General features: G+C 40.6%; 3 protein-coding genes across 3 annotated transcripts in view; 1 reads left to right on the top strand and 2 right to left on the bottom strand.

The window, feature by feature from the left end:
• The window catches only part of LOC127203988 (zinc finger protein 721-like), a 1,570,727-nt gene that overhangs the window by 1,022,079 nt on the left and 530,633 nt on the right, over window positions 1-18,015 (bottom strand).
• Window positions 1-18,015, top strand: part of LOC127202961 (zinc finger protein 431-like) — a 206,971-nt gene that overhangs the window by 123,115 nt on the left and 65,841 nt on the right. The gene's annotated exons all lie outside the window — the stretch shown is intronic.
• The window catches only part of LOC127203993 (zinc finger protein 431-like), a 98,074-nt gene that overhangs the window by 53,873 nt on the left and 26,186 nt on the right, over window positions 1-18,015 (bottom strand). The window contains exons 3-5 of the mRNA XM_051162946.1: window positions 15,785-15,911; window positions 15,529-15,580; window positions 12,523-13,385 (exon numbers count right to left, since the gene is read on the bottom strand). Of these exons, the coding sequence (XP_051018903.1) occupies window positions 12,523-13,385; window positions 15,529-15,580; window positions 15,785-15,911 (1,042 nt within the window). The remainder of the gene's footprint in view (window positions 1-12,522; window positions 13,386-15,528; window positions 15,581-15,784; window positions 15,912-18,015) is intronic.

An 18,015-nucleotide genomic window follows, 5' to 3' on the forward strand; every position in this document is an offset into this window, starting at 1 on the left:
GAACAAAGAAAGGATATTAAAAGCTGCAAAGGAGGCCGGGCGTTGTGGCGCACGCCTTTAATCTCAGCACTCGGGAGGCAGAGGGAAGCGGATCTCTGTGAGTTCGAAGCCAGCCTGGTCTACAAAAGGGAGTCCAGGACAGCCAAGGCTACACAGAGAAACCCTGTCTTGAAAAACAAAAAAAAAAAAAAAAAAAAAAAAAAAAAAGCTGCAAAGGAAAAAGACCAAGTAACATATAAAGACAGAGCTGTAAGTATTACATCTGCCTCCTAAATGGAGACTCAAAAAGCCAGAAGAGCTTGTATATATGCGTTGCAGACTCTATGAAACCACAGATGCCAGCCCAGATTACTATGTATAGCAAAAATTTCAATAACCATAAATGCAGAATATAAGACAGTCCACGATAATGTCAAATTTACACAATATCTATCTACAAATGAATTACCACTGAAGGAGTTAGAAGGAAAATCTGAATTAAGCAGATTAAATACACACATGAAAACACAGGAAATAAATAAATGATTTTACATCAGCAAAACCAAAGGATGAAAACAATACACAGACACACACACACACACACACACTCTCTCTCTCTCTCTCTCTCTCTCTCTCTCTCTCTCTCTCTCTCTCTCACATGCACACCACCACCACCAGGAACAAGAAAACAATGGTGTCTCTGTTTGAGTTTTATTGCCGAAGAGACACCATGACCAAGACATCTGTTATTAAAGCAAAAATTTTACTGGGGCTGGCTTATAGTTTCAGAGGTTTAATCTATCACCAGAATGGTGGGACGCATGGTGGCATACAGGGAGACATACTTCTTGAAAAGGAGCTGAGCGTTCTCTTGATCCACAGGCAGCAAGGCGGAGAGTGTTGACAACATCGGGCTTAGCTTGAGAGCCCCACATCCACAGTGACACACTTCTTCCAACAATGCAACAAGACCACACCACCTGCTAGTTCCACACCCGTGTGCAAAGTGTCCAAGCACAGGAGTCTATGAGGGCCAAACATATCCATACTACAATAAACAGAAATTTTAATTGGTCATTTATATCTCTCAATATCAATGGCCTTAATTCCACCACAAAAAGACACAGATTAACAGGATCGATGTAAAACAGGATCCATCCTTCTGTGTCAACCTCAAGGATACACATTATCCCAGAGTAAAGGGATTGAAAGGGTATTAAAAAAAATGGACCTAAGAACCAGGCTCGTGTTGCCATTTTAATGACTAGCAAGAAACATTTCAAACAAAAACTAATCAAGAAATGGGGAAGGACACTACATATTCCACAAAGGAAAAATACACCAAGATGACAGTTTATTTTTCATTTTATTTATTTATTTTGGTTTTTTTCAGACAGGGTTTCTCCGTGTAGCCTTGGTTGTCCTGGACTCATTTTGTAGAACAGGCTGGCCTCAAACTCACAGTGATCCGCCTGCCTCTGCCTCCCGAGTGCTGGGATTAAAGGCAGGTACCACCATGCCCGGGGACAGTTAAAATTTTAACATTTATACCCCAAACACGTGGTTACCCAGTTTCTAAAAGAAACAGTTTTAAAGCTACAACCGTACATTGACCCTCACACACTGATACAGGAGACTGAAATACTGGACTCTCACTGAGGACAGCTCCTCCAGACAAAAACTAAACAGAGAAATATGTGACCTAACTAACATTATAAACAAAACGAATTTAACTGATATTTACAGTTTACAAAAAGAAAATTACCCTCTTCTCAGCACCTCATGAAACTTTCTCTAAAATTAACCACATACTTAGACACAATTCAAGGAAACTGAAAAATATCCTGCATCCTATCAGACCCCATGGAATAAAGCTGGAGATCAACAACATAAAAATCACAAAGCTTACAAAGTGAACAACCCTCTGCCGAATGAAAAATGGGGTAAGACAGAAATAAAGAAATTAAAGACTTCAAAAATCCAATGAAAATAAGTACACAACATATTAAAATTTGTGGACCACAATGAGGAATATACGTGGTGCTAAGAGGCATATGCATAAGCACTAAAGTGCCTGCATGAAATGATTGGAGAGATCTCATAATAGCAACTAACCAGGACACCTGAAAAGTCTAAGACAAAAAGAAGTAAACACACAAAAAGGGAATAGACATCAATAAATTATCAAATTGAGGGCAGAAATCCATAAACTAGAGAGAGAAGAATACAAAGAATCAATGAATCAAAGGGTTGGTTTGTTGAAAAAAAAAAAAAAAACTACTAGACAAACCCTTATCAAAACTAACTAAAAGAGAGAAAATATCCAAACTAATAAAATCAGAAATGATAAAAGTGATAAAAAAAAAAAAAGAAAAGAAAAGAAAAGAAGGAAATCAAGAGAATAATGACAACATACTTTAAAAACCAGTACTCAGCCAAATTGGAAATTCTAAAATAAATAGGTAAATTTCTTGATAGATACCATTTACCAAAATTAATCAAAATAAAAAACCAAATTTAAATAGATCTATAGCCCTTAGTGAAAGAGAAGCCATTACAAGACAGCCAACAAAACAAAACAAAAAAGCCCCCAGGGCAATACGGTTTCAGGGAAGAATTGTAGCAGACTTTCAAAGAGCAGGTAATGGCAATGCTCCTCAAAAGTATTCAATGAAATAGAAGTGGAAGAAACATTACCTAATTCATTTTATGAAGCCATAGTTACCATAATGCCCAAACCAAATACAGACTCAACAAAGGAAGAGAATTACAGACCAATTTTCCTTATGAACATAAATGTAAAAATACTCAATAAAATACTTGCAACTCAAATCCAAGACCACATCAAAATATCCACCATGATCATGTAGGCTTCATCCCAGAGATGCAGGGATGGCTCAACATAAGAATGTTAGTAAAGGGCTGGGCGTGGTGGCGCATGCCTTTAATCCCAGCACCTGGGAGGCAGAGGCAGGTGGATCACTGTGAGTTCGAGGCCAGCCTGGTCTACAAGGTGAGTCTAGGACAGCCAATGCTATCACAGAGAAATCTGGTCTCAAAAAACCAAAAAAAAAAAAAAAAAAAAAAAAAAGAATGTCAGTAAATATAATCTATAATATGAATAAACTGTAAGACAAAACATATGACCACCCATCAGATAATGAAAAAGCATCTGACAAAATTCAACACCCATTCATGCTAAAAGTTTTTGAGTGATTAGAGATACAAAGGACATACCTAAACACAATAAAGGCAAATTACACACGCCTATAGCCAACACTAATTAAATGGTGAGCCGGGCGTGGTGGCGCACACCTTTAATCCCAGTACTCGGGAGGCAGAGGCAGGTGCATTGCTGTGAGTTTGAGGCCAGCCTGGTCTACAAAGCGAGTCCAGGACAGCCAAGGCTACATGGAGAAATCCTGTCTTGAAAAAAAAAAAAAAAAAAAGGTGAGAAATTCAAATCAATTCCACTAAATCAGGAACAAGGTTGTCCACTCTCTCCATATTTATTCAGTATAGCCCTGAATTTAGTTAGTGCAATAAAACAACCCAAGGAGACAAAAGAAATACAGACTGGAAAGGAAGAAGTCACATTACCATTATTTGCTGATGATATGATAGTATACACAAGTGACTCTAAAAATTCCACAAGGAAACCCTTAGAGCTGATAAACACTTTCAACAAAGTGGTTGGATAAAAAAAGAAAGGAAGGAAGAAACCAGTGCCTTCCTATATCCAAAAGACAAATGGGCTGAGAAAGAAATCAGGGAAGCAACAACCTTCACAATAGCCTCAAATAACTTAAAATAGGTTGGAGTAACTCTAAAAAAGCAAGTGAAAAACTGGTATGAGACAAACTTCAAGCATTTGAAGACAGAAATTGAAGAAGATATCAGAAACTGAAAGATTGCTTATGTTCATACAATTTGTTAGAATTAACAAAATAAAAATGGTCACATACCTATAACAATCTACAGATTCAATACAGTCTCCATCAAAATTCCAACACAATTTTTAAAAAGATTATTTATTATTATGTATACAGTGTTCTGCTTGCATGTACACCTTCAGGCCAGAAGAGGGTACCAGATCACACCATAGATGGTTGTGAGCCACCATGTGTTTTCTGGGAATTGAACTCAGGACTTTTGGGAGAGCAGGCCATGCTCTTAACCACTGAGCCATCTCTCCAGCCCCCAACACAATTCTTTACAGACCTTGAAAGAACAATATTCAATTTCATAGGGAAAAACAACAACAACAACAAAACCCAGGATAGATAGATAGAATCCTGGACAATAAAAGGATTTCCATAAATATGACCATATCTGATTTCAAGCTGTACTACAGAGCTTAACGCATCTTCAGTGACTGGTGTTGTGAAACAGGATGTCCGCATTTAGAAGGATGCAAATAGATCCATTTATGACACTGCACCAATCTCAAGTCTATGTGGATCAAAGACCTCAACACAAAACCAGGCACACCAAAAGAAGAGAACAAAAAGTGGGAAACAGCCTTGAGCTTACTGGCAGAGGAGACAACTTTCTGAACTGAACACAAATAGTGCAGGCACTAAGATCAACACTTAACAAGTGGAACCTCATGAAACGGAAAAGTAATCTGTAAGGTAAAGGATATAGTCAAAGGGCAAAATGGTAGCCTAAGTAAAGGGGAAAAGATTTTTACCAACTCCACATCTGATGGAAGCCTAATATACAAAATTGAGAAATAATTCAAGAAACCAAATATTAAAACACTAGACAATACAGTTTTTAAATTAGGGTACAGATCTAAACAGAATTCTCAACAGAGTAATTTCAAATAGCCGAGAAACATTTACAGACATACTGGACATCCTTAGACAACAGGAAAAGGCAAACCAAAACTACTTTGAGTCTATTTTAGAGTTGTCAAAATGGCTAAAAATCAGTACCACAAGTGGTAGCTCATGCTGGTGAGGATGTGGAGTGAAAGGATCGCTCCTTTACTGCTGGTGGGAGTGCAAACTTGTACAGCTTCTGTGCAAACAGACAGCAGTTGCTGAAACAATTGGGAATCTCTCTACTTCAAGACCCAGCGACGTCACTCTTTGGCACACACCCAAAGGGCATCCCACCCTGCCACCGGGCATCACACCCTGCCACCGGGCTTACTCCCTGTAGCTTTATTCGTTATACACAGAAACCGGAAACAAACTAGATACCCCTTAATGAAAGAATGGATAAAGAAAATGTGGTACATTTAAGCAATGTGTACCAGTTAGCTGTTTAAAAAAAAAAAAAACAAAAAAAAAAACACCATTGTGAAACGTATAGACAAGCAGCCGGGTGTGGTGGCGCACTCCTGTAATCCCAGCACTCAAGGAGGCAGAGGCAGGCGGATCTCTGTGAGTTTGAGGCCATGACAGCCAAAGGCTACATAGAAAGAAACCTTGTCTTGAAAAACAAAAAACCAAGAACAAACAAACAAACAAACAAATTTATAGGAAAACAGATGGATCCAGGAGAAAAAAAATCGTCCTGACTAAGGGAACTCAGACCCAGAGAGATGTAACTCTTAGCTCCTTCAGCACCATGACTGCGTAGACACTGCCATGTGTCCCACTATGTTGATAATGGATGGACAAAACCTCTGAAACTGTAAGTCAGACTCAGCTAAATGTTTTTCTTTTATAAGAGTTCCCTTGGTCATGGTGTTTCTTTGCAGCAATGAAACTCTAAAACAGAATTTGGTACCAGAGACTGGGGCTCTGCTGTGATGGGCCTTCCCATGTTTTTGTTTGGAGAAATGTGGATTTTGCAACCTTCAGTTTAGGAAGGAATGGATGCTTTAAGCGCTGCTTTATGGGCCATCCTACCAGGAATATGGAAGACAGTGATGCTGAGGGTTATTTGAACTGTGGGAACCTGACTCAAGTTGCATTTAGAGAAAATCAAATTATTGAATTTTAAAAAGATAAGTATAATAAAAAAAATAGCTATAGCACCTTTGAAAAAGAATAGGCCATTTCCTGGCAAAGGATAACTGTGTGACCTTCCCTTTAAGTGCAACGTTAGCTGCATAGAGCTACAGCCAATGGCCTAAGTCTCAGATCTCAGAGTTGCCTTAACTGTGGATTGGAGATATCTTCAAAGGACAGTGCCTCAGGAGAGAAAGTCAATATTCACTGGCTCAAGCTAACCTCCCTAAATTGTACACCCACCAATCTGGCTTGCCTTCATTCCTCTGAATTAATATGCACTGGGAAACTACAAAATCACGCTCCCTGCCACAATCAGGTCCTTTTTCCACAATGGTGACGTCAGCAGCAGTTTGCCCTACCCTAGTCCTCTCCCTTTGATGAACACAATAAACCAGTCCTCCTGTTCTGGTCTGAGGGCAGAAGCCATGCTCCGCATCCAAATCTTTTCCCTGTTACTACAATGGGCAGTTGACTCTCCGACTCAAATGGGTAACTGTAATACTGAGTGGTGGCACAGCCCTATAATTGAAGAATTTAGTTAGCATACTTAACAGGACAACAAGGCAACAGACAAGGTCACCTGGGTCTACGAAGGAGAGCTTGTCTCAGAAACATTTTTTCTAAAAGGCTCAAGACGCAGCTGTTCTAGAGTAAGTATCCTTCCCAGAGAGGAATCACTCCATACACTTAAGAGATTAATAGAGAAAAATCTTTTTAGTGGTAGCATGCATTAAGCTCTGTCTACTGCTCATAGGAGCAGTCTTGAAAAAAAAATTGCAGTCCACATACGCTGTCATCCTTCAGGCTCTTTTAGGTTCAGGTCCTAGGTTACCCTTTGACCAGTTTCAATAGGGACAGAAGAGTGCAAGTCTATCCCCTAAAGCAGGTGGAGGTTCACAGAGCAAATCTATCTTCTAGACCATAATGATTTAAAAGATACATTTACAAGATTTATCAATGCCACAACTCTCACACATACAAGGGACAGAGAACTCAAATACAGAAAATGAAGGAAGTGTCACCTATCAGCACGCTGTTTGCAAATCTTAGATGGAACAGCATTGCTGGGCTGATCTATCCTCAAGAGCATGGCTGCTTTTGCCTAGGAGCAGCCTGGCTCAGAACAAAGCCACAGCTGCGTCCATGAAGAGCCAAAACGAGTTCATTTCAACTATCAGAGGTTGCTCTCTTTCTCAGGGCTATGACATCAGTGTAGAGAATTACAGTTTTTTATGCTTTAAGTACTTGGAACTTTTTGCCTGCACGTGTCTGTGTGCAGTACCTGCAGAGGCCAGAAGGGGTCATCAGATGGCTTGGGAGTGGAGTTACAGGAGATGGTTACCTAGCTACCAGGTGATTTCTGAAATGGAACCTGTCTAATGTTATCAACACCCAGTGCTCTGAATTGCCATGCTCTCTCTCTTACTGCCTTTTATTTAAAATTTATTTTATACATGTTAATTAAAACATACCACACCATTTTCTCTTTCCATGTCTTTTCTCCATCCCTCCCTAAATTCTTCCCTTCCAATTTCTTCCTTTTAAATATGTGTGGGTATGTGCAAATATATGAACAAAACGTACCAAGTACGTTGGTTGTCTGTATATGATTTCAGGGATGAACGCACCCCATTAGATATGTAATTAGGGAGCTCATCCATGTCTGGGGCTAATTCCCCCATTGGCAAGAGAGTTCTACTCTTCAATGAGTAAAAGAAGTGACCTAAGCTGCTGGACAGGAACCATTAGAAAACATGGAGGTGGTAAGCACCTTAGTGCACATATGCTGCTGGCATATGACACTGTAGTTCTGGAGCTGCAGGGAAGACTGGGCATTGGCTGAGCAAGTCTCAGTCTCCCATCATCCCACTAATCATGCTTTTCCTTGGGGGGCTTTGAAATCTTGAAATCCCTACCTCCTCTCTCTAAGCACCATGGTCACAGGCCTGTGTCACCAAGCCTGGCTGAGGTGGTTTTGACTTCATTTAGTGATTTATTAGAATGATGGGGTGAGGAAGATGAGCAGTTACACTTAACTATAATGCAAAACTACGTATCCCTGTGAGCCTGGGCTTCCCTATCTGTAGAATAAGGACGGAGTTCTGCCCTAGGCCTTTGATGAGTTATAACAGACTCAATGGCAAAGAAAAAGCAATTACTGCTCCTAGTCGGAAGACAGTGAAGTTTAAGGCACAGGGGCTGCATTTGACGGGAGCCTTCTTCTGTTACTGGTGTTAGGAATGGAGCCTGTGTCCTGACTAACCTAACCAGCCAAGCTCAGCCACTCATCCTCAATAAGCCAATTTTAAAAACTGAATTATCTAGCTGTGACAAGCCCACCTATAAAAGCAGGCACTCTAGAGGCAAGATGGGCAGATCTAGTATATATACTAAGGTCTAGGTTAGTCAGAGTTTTTTGTTTGTTTGTTTGTTTGGTTTTTTGAGACAGGGTTTCTCTGTGTAGCCTTGGCCATCCTGGACTCACTTTGTAGACCAGGCTGGCTTCGAACTCACAGCGATCCGCCTGCCTCTGCCTCCCGAGTGCTGGGATTAAAGGCGTGCGCCACCACGCCCGGCTAGTCAGAGTTTTATAGGGGACTATTCTTTAAAATGAAGAGAGAGAGAGAGAGAGAGAGAGAGAGAGAGAGAGAGAGAGAGAGAGAGAGAGAGAGAGACACGGGGGAGGGTGGGTGAGGAAGAGAATATGAATGAGAACAATGGGGAAAAAGCATATTATTAAAAAAATTTGAAAATTTGTTAACATATTTATTCAATTTGACAGATTTTGACCAGTGATGAAAATACAGGGTATTAGGTGATCTTTCTTTTTCCCTCTGAAATGAGCTAATTCAAGACACATTAAGGTATTTAAATGTGGGTTTTGTTTTTGTTTTTTTGTTTTGAGACAGGGTTTCTCTGTGTAGCCCTGACTGTCCTGGACTTGCTTTGTAGACCAGGCTGGCCTTGAATCCAGAGATGCACCTGCCTCTGCCTCCCAAGTGCTGGGATTAAAGGCATGTGCCAGCACCACCCAGCTAAATGTGGGTTTATTGGGAGCAGCTCTCTGCAAGTTCACTGGTCCCAAGGAATGGAGCCAGGAAAGCCACCATGCGGGGATGACCTAAAAGTGGGGGAAGAGAAAGTGTGTACACACAGAGAGAAGAGGGAAAGCGGCGGGGGTGGTGGGGTGGTGATGGGGGCAGGGGGCACAGAAAGAATGCAAGAGAAAAGCAAAAAGTGGGAACCAAAAGGTCTGGGTTAGACAGTGAAACGCTTCTGTGTGTGGGGAATCGCCTGTCCTTGGGCTGGAAAGTTGGCAGGTAGGGAGTGAGGGATGATGGGAGAACCTGGAAGCCAGGTCTGCTTTGGTGAAAAAGGCACCTCTGAGGCCTGTCCCAGTCTGAAGGACTACATGAGGTAACCAATCCATCTTTGAGGTCCTGACAGCTTTAGATATAAAGCAAAAAGATACGCACAGCTAAGTCATCAAAGCAATCCAGATAATGAATTTTTCTGATTGGAGCTGGAACTACCATGGCTGCTGGCGCCAGACTTGCCCTCTCCTCCAATGGATCCTCGTTAGAGGATTTAAAATGGACTCATTAAAAAAAAAGAAAGAAAGAAAAAAAAAATCCAATTCCCATCCGCAAATCCCTCCCCGCTTGGCTCCTTTTCTCTCCTACAAGGTATTGGGCAGTGAGTTCATGCTTGCTTAGCAGAGAATCCTCATCTGGAGGAACTCGGCTTTCCCAGAGTGAGACGCCAGGGAAAACTCCGTGGAGTCTGTTGTCTCACTAGATGTTAGCCTACGGGAGAGATATAAATGTCTCTTTAGAATATCTTTATTCCGACGGCGCAGGCAGGTGACAGGGGTGACAGCGTGGGGACTGAGGAGCTTTAAGGTTCCATTGGAGACCAGGATGGGCTGTGAGGGTACTGGCACTGAGAGCTACATGTGGTTGCCAAGAAAAGAAATAGAGTGCTAAACTCTGAGGGGGCTGACCCACCACAGCTGAGTGGATACAGTGCCTGCCTTAAGAGTCTCCAGCACTCGGGGCTCCTAACAACGTTTTGCAGGCATCCAGGAAGCAGAGTATGATCCTGTTAAGACAATTCGGTCTTCATGCCTGTGAGCTCCTTTTCTCTCCTTACAGCAGGCATGAACTCCAGCAGGGGTACACCTGACATGTGTCCTCATGGGCTCCCATTGCTGCTGCTTTACCACATGGGAGGTAAACTCAAGTCTTCTGTCTTTGGTCAAATGGTCAGCCACTTTTTAAGGACTTGTAGTATCAGTTTCTTGCCTGATCATTTTTGGACACTTCCCTAATTTTGTGGATATCTGGGCTGAGAAACACCGTTAAGCACCAAGTCTAAGTTAGTTTCTGATGCTATCAATCTTATATTTCTTCCGGGTTATCAGGGCTGAATTAAAGATGAACATAGGACCAACCATTATGAAAAGATGGCTTAACCCTGAGAGAACTGGCTGCTCATCCATAGGGCTTAGCATTGATTCCCAGCACCTGAGACAGCTGACAACTGTAACTCCAGTCAGGGGGGATCAGGGATCAGACACTCTCTTCTGGCCACCACTGATACCTGGCACGCACTTGGTATACACTGTGGCATAACTGATGTACCTCAATTAAACCAATTTTAATAAAAAAAAAAATACCATATGCATGAAGAAAACCTTTCTTACACTATGGAATCACATATGTATGTGTCCCTTCACCATTTGCATACGTGGTACCCTCGGAGGCCAGAAGAATGCCTCAGATTCCCTGAACCTAAAAACACATGCTCTGAGCATGCTGATTTGAGTGCTAGGAACCAAATCTGGGTAAGCAGAAGGAAAACTACCAACTCTCCAGGTCACAAATATGTCGTTATAATGCAGAGGGTGAAGGTGTTCCGTTCCCACTCTTATCTCTGGTCACTTGAAGGTGATGAAGTCCCCTCAGGATGGTTGTTAAAGGAAGGATTCAGTCCCTCTGTCCCTCTGTGAATGGACTTTGCACATTGCTTCCTACTTTCCTTGTTAACACAGTTCTCTTAATGTGAGTAAAGATAACAAAATAACTTCTTGAAGCCAGTTACAGTCTAGTAAGATTATATCAGGAACATTTCCAATAATTTGAGATATACTGTTTCAGTTTGGAGTCTTTCTGAGACAGGATATCTCTACAGAGCCATAGCTGTCCAGGAACTCACTATGTTGACCAAGATGGTGTCAAATTCAGATTGGCCTGCCACATTCTCCCAGGTGCTAGAATTACAGGCATGTGCCTCTAAGCCCAGCTGGGATAAATGACCCGTCTTTGAATCAGAGAATGAAAGGATAAAATAAGATGTAAAAAGGAACCATCATCATTTTGATGAGCAGCAATACTTATTGAAATTCTATAATAGTAATTGAAGCTGGCAAATCTTTTCATATGTTCTCAATAATTGGGTTGCTTTCTTTGATTTGTTAATTTCCTCCATTTAAATATCTTTGAATTGTGTTTCTGTGTATACACTGTGCCATGGTGTGTATGTGGCAGTGAGAGGACAACTTCTTTCTGTCTATTATCTACTTCTCCTATGTGAGTTTTAGAGATGAAACCCAGGGAGTTGTCTGGTTCAGTGACCTCATTGGCCCTTCTTTGGGTTAAAAAAATATTTATGTATGTGCTGGGGTCTGAGTGTGTACATGCCACAACCCAAGTGTAGAAATAAGAGAAAAATATTTCGGAGTAATATGAGTCTCTCAGAGCTTTAACTCAGGTTACCAGGCTTAGCAGCAACCACCTTTACCCACTGGGACAATTCTCTGATACTCATTTGTGGGTCTGAGAAAGTGTTACAAGCAAGTGTTTACTCCTAAGAATAAACTAACACATTCCTCTGAAAGTTAAACAATATATCACTTTCATTAGCAAATACGATTTGTTATTCAAATCATCCTGTCTTCATCCATTCTTAGATGACAGTATGTTTAAAATCTGAATAGGAGACAATATTTTACTGACTTAATGTTTCAACTAATATTATTTGAGCATCAGTGAAACAAATCAGAATGGTGTGCAATGCTGCCAACCTGACCTTGACCACCATATAAAGATGCCCACGTAGAACACTCCCAGTCTCCACAGATCTGTCATGGCCCAATGCATGCACGCGCACGCATACACGCGCGCGCACACACACACACACACACACACCAGAAATGATTTTTTAATAAATCTCATTGCTGTTACATTATCCTGCATCTCTATGTAATTCCCATAGAAGGAAGTCGGTCAGGATGAAGTTGCAAACGCATAACTGATGAGAACATAATGAATCACGGAACATCAAATAAGAGACACATGTCCACGGCTCATCAAGGTCTGTTCTGAGATGCACAGTGGGTTGGTAACTACACTACTATATTACTTCTCTACCAGACAGATGAAACGCAAAGAATGCATTCGCCATATTAAATACATTCACAGGGTTTCACTTCAGTATGAAATTTTTTATGATAATGAAGAATATAAAACTATACAAAGGCTTCATCATATTAAAAACATTCGTAGAGTATCCTCTCCAGTATGGCGTCTTTCGTGCCTTTGAAGACCACCATGACATGCAAAGGCTTTATCACACTGATTACATTCATAGGCTTTCTCTCCAGTATGTGTTCTCTTATGTATTTGGAGAGAAGTGTGTTTTGAAAAGGCTTTATCACATTGATTACATTTGTAAGGTTTCTCTCCAGTGTGTGTTCTGTTATGTATTTGGAGATTACCGTGTACTGAAAAGGCTTTATCACATTGACTACATTTGTAAGGTTTCTCCCCAGTGTGTGTTCGTTCATGTATTCGGAGATTACTGTGTTGTGAGAAGGCTTTATCACATTGATTACATCTGTAGGGTTTCTCTCCAGTATGTGTTCTTTTATGAATTTGGAGATTACTTTTACATGCAAAGGCTTTGTCACATTGAACACATTTGTAGGGTTTCTCTCCAGTATGAATTCTTTCATGCCTTTGAAGATCACTGGGATGTGCAAAGGCTTTCTCACATTGATTACATTTGTAGGGTTTCTCTCCAGTATGGTTTCTTTTATGTTTTCGGAGACTACGATGACATGCAAAGTCTTTATCACATTGATTACATTTGTAGGGCTTCTCTCCAGTATGAATTCTTTCATGCCTTTGAACATCACTGTGATGTGCAAAGACTTTGCCACATTGATTACATTCATAGGGTTTCTCTCCAGTGTGTGTTCTTGTATGTATTTGGAGATGACTGTGTTGTGAGAAGGCTTTATCGCATTGATTACATTTGAAGGGTTTCTCTCCAGTATGAACTCTTTCATGCCTTTGAATATCACTGTGATATGCAAAGACTTTACCACATTGATAACATTCATAGGGTTTCTCTCCAGTATGTGCTTTTTCATGCCTGCAAATATAATTGGTACATACGTAAGCTTTACCACATTCATTACATTGATGAATTTTTCTGTATGAATTAATTTATAATTGTGTCTAATTGTAAAGAGGAATTTCATCTTACCCACATTATGGGAGTTTTGAACCTTTTTGAGAATACCTGTAATGAATCCCAGCACTCGGAGGCAGAGGCAGGCAGATAGTTGTGAGTTCGAGTCCAGCTTGGTATACAAAGTGAGTCCAGGACAGACACAGAGAGACCCTGTCTTAAAAAAAAAAAAAAAAAAAAAAAAGCAATACCTGTAATGGTAAGAGTGTTTATTTATTTAATTACCCCCTCACCTTTTTTTTTTTGGAGACAGGGCTTCTCTATGTAGCCTTTCTTGGCTGTCCTGGACTTGATGTGTAGATCAGGCTAGCCTTGAACTCACAGAGGTCTGCCTGTCTTTGCCTCCCTAGTGCTGGGGTTAAAGGCGTGCACCACCATGCCTGGCTGTAAGAGTGTTTATTAAATTGCTCACTTTTAGAATCTTTTTTCTATGAGAAGTTTTTCACATATTTTAAGAGAAATTAAAAATCTCAGACCTTTACCACACTAATTGTTTTCTTAAATTTTAGTATAGTATGAGTTAGGCTACATTTTTAATGTGAACCAGGATAAGTAGAAGAATTTACACATGCCTAGAGATTTCCCACAGAGCAATTTTGTGGATGTATTCCCAATGAAATGGGAAAAACTAATTAATTATATTTGTTTAATTTATTAGTAGTCCCCCACTTTGAGTAGACATTCTGAAAGTGATACAGGTTTATAATTAATTTATTATTAATAATCAATGAATGAAGTATATATTTATAGTGTTATTACACTCGTGCTTTCTGCTGGTCACCGGGATGGGTTGTTTTAGGATGCAGTGACCTATGATGCTGTGCATGTGGACTTCACTCATGGAGAGTGGGCTTTGCTGGATCCTGCCCAGAAGAGTCTCTACAGAGACGTGATGCTGGAGAACTTCACTAGTGTAAGTATGACAGTGAATTTTCTTTCACTTTTAAATTAATAATTTAATTATTAATAAATTAATTTAAACTAGTATCACACTCAGAAAGTTTTCTCAAAGTGGGAAGGGCCTACTACATGTCTTCTAGCTGTTCTAGGTGAGAGAGTGGTATGTTGCTTCTTTCAATATCCCGGTGCTCATATGGCTTGCATCTATTTTGACAAATGATATACGTATTAAAAGAAGAGTAACAAATGTTACAAAAGATTTCCACATTCACGCCATTTGAGTTTTTGTTTTTAATAGACATGTGGTGTAGGGATTAAGGTTTCTCCACAACAATATTCTTGACCCTCATAAACTGCCCCTGACACTAAACTCAGCAATCTTACGACGAGTATAAGAGTAACAGAGCTTTGCTATGGGAGATCCACCCCCCCCCCCCTTTTTTTAAATGTATACAGTGTTCTGCCTGCATGTATACATGTATGCCAGAAGAGGGCACCAGATCTCATTACAGAGGTTGTGAACCACAATGTGGTTGCTGGGAATTGAACTCAGGACCTTTGGAAGAGCAACTAGTGTTCTTAATCTCTGAGCCATCCCTTCTGTCCTGGAATATACTTACTAGAGGTTTTGGACATATACTTACACCTATTCAATGTGGATACATTCTGCAATTTCTGAGTGGTATAAGACTAAAAAGATTGGCAGTTCTGCAGAGTAGCTGCAATGTGACTATGAATCAAATGGTAATGTCTGCTAAGGCATTTGTTTCCTTGTATTCTTTCTTAGAAGAATGCCTAAGAGATACAAATCAGATACCTGGCACTGAGGTACATGGATTTGTGAGAATGTAGCGATCAGTAATACACTTAGTGTAGTGCTTTTTTGTGTGTGTTTATTTGTTTAGTTTTTCGAGACAGGGTCTTTCTTTTAGCCCTGGCTGTCCTGGACTCGCTTTGTAGACCAGGCTGGCCTTGAACTCACAGCGATCTGCCTGCCTCTGCCTCGCAAGTGCTGGGATTAAAGTTGTGTGGCACCATGCCCAGCAGGGTGGTGCTTTTTTACATTATTCCTTTACTTGCAAACTTCTGGGATACATTAAAATTACTTCAGAGGCATATTTGAGTCAGCTTGCATGAAAATTACCTTCCATTTCTTCTAGAATGTTCTTCAATATTATGGTCTTCCCAATTGTACCCTAAAATATGTACCAGAAAAATATAATATATTATTGGAATTTAGGCAAAATTTAACTTACTATCTTCAGTGAACCTTACAACAATGCCTAATTTATTCACCTCATTCTTCCTCCTTCTCAATTGAAATTCTAGAAGAGCATCAATAACGACAATAACAACAGTTGTCCCGTTGCTTTAAAAAGTCAACAAAAATTCAGTCTTACCTATGGCAGTGAGGTTCCTGCAGGTCTCCAGCATCACATCTCTGTAGAGACTCTTCTGGGCAGGATCCAGCAAAGCCCACTCTTCCACAGTGAATTTCACATTCACGTCATCATAGGTCACTGCATCCTAAAACAACCCACCCAGGTGACCAACAGAAAGCACGACAGTGAGGACACTGAAACTGGACACTCCACTGACAATATGTTCACATCATTCTGGTGCTTCCCTGACTTATTTCCTCACACAGAAGTTCTGACGTAACCACCAAGTCGTTTTAGAAGGAAACTGAATGATGAGGTTCAACTCTGTCATTCCTGCACCCTTTGAGTAGGAGATAGCCTTGCAAGAGAAATGCTAAGAGACATAAAAAGAGAGAGACAAGTAGTAAATGAACAATACTGAAAAAACAAAGAAGTTGTATGAATGATTACTAACTATATAAAAGATGGGTAAATGTAATGTGAAGGAATTATTTTTTTAATATGGGCAAGCACCAGGCGTGGCGGTGCATGTCTTTAATTAATCCCAGCACTCGGGAGGCAGAGGCAGGTGGATCTCTGTGAGTTCGAGGCCAGCCTGATCTACAAAGTGAGTCCAGTACAGCCAGGGCTAAAAGAGAGACCCTGTTTAAAAAAAAAAAAAAAAAAAAAACCAACAACAACAACAAAGATTTCAAGTTTCATATGTGGATATGGATGAAGATCAGCACAATAGCATCTGCTTGACATGTACAATAACCTATAGACCAGGCCCATCAGCCAATGTATAAAAACAAAAACTGCCAGGCATAGTGGCCAACACTTAATCACAGCACTCTGGAGTCAGTCAGGTGGACCTCTAAGTTCAAGGCCTCCTTGGACTACATACATACATATCTAGCCAGGGCTACATACTAAACATTTTCTTCAAGAACAAAACTAAAAATACTGAAAAAACCAAAAACCAAAAAGATAAAACAAACAAACAAAAAACACCTAAAAATGCAAAAACATCAGGCTAGCAAAACAGCTTAGCACTGAATAGCACTTGCTTCTCCTCTCTGTTATGTGATGTAGGGACAGAGTCTATAAGGGAGAAGGCATGACAGCATGAGAAGGAATCTGAACCATCAGTTCCAACCACAACACAAAGAACAGAAAATGGGTTGAGTCCATAGACACTCAACTCCAATCCCCAATAAACAATCTAAAAAGGTTGCTCTTACAAAAGCTTCTGCAAGCTCTACAAAGAAATACTGGAAGAAGAGACAAGCACTCAAAGACGTCCTCCTAAGTGGGAGCCTTTGATTCGATCAACTTCATTCTCACCTTGGTCACTATAGGCTCATGGTCATCCCATGATCAAAAATGCATTTGGTCTGACATCAATGATCCTAATAGTCTGCAACAGCGCATACACTGTTCAGACGTCCAAAGTCTCTTTCAACACTCAAGACAATCTCTTGACTGTCACACCTTGTAAAATCAGAAAAGAAGTTATATCTTTCCAACATACAAAGGCACAGAATATCCCTTCCGTTCGAATAAAGAGGAATGTGAACATAGTGAGGGTAACTGGACCAAGGCAAGAAACCCAGCAGGGCAACCAACCAACCCTGTAGCTCTGTCTCAGACAGGGCTGCGATGGCCCAATTACTGCAACTTCTCACACATCTCTCGGTTTAGTTACTTCCACTACCTATATGTATTTTTCCATGGTAGGTGTCTCAAAGCTTAGATATCTCAACATCTTGTGCTCCCACAGGCAACTCAGACTTCAGCCTCACAGCTTCACGCAAGCTTCAAGTATTCTCAGTGGGTTCCAACTCTGGCAAACATGGATGGCGGGAACCATGCTGAACTAAATCCGCAGAGGAAAAATACAATTTTACATCTTTCTTGTTTCCAGAGCCAGTAGATCATAAGTGATCCTGCCAAGTTTGGCTTCTAAAATTGAGATGGACCCTGCCACACTTGGAACCATACTTGCAGCAACTTTTGTATAAAGTTCCTTCCTGGGACTAAGAATCAGTTTGCCTACTCTGTCAACTAATAGAAGGCTTAGCAGGAGGCAGTGTTTCTCCTTTGGCACCTCTTAGGCTTTGAATCCAGAGCAAGGGTCTTCTCTTTAATGGTGATGATCTTCTTGAAAATTCCTGTCTGTTTCAGTACTTGACTGCCATCTGAAACCACCCAGTGCTGTTTTTCTCTACAATCACAGACTGCATTTATTTCTGCCTCACTTGTTGATT

Source organism: Acomys russatus, chromosome 19, assembly GCF_903995435.1.
Source record: "Acomys russatus chromosome 19, mAcoRus1.1, whole genome shotgun sequence".
Lineage (NCBI taxonomy): Eukaryota > Metazoa > Chordata > Mammalia > Rodentia > Muridae > Acomys > Acomys russatus.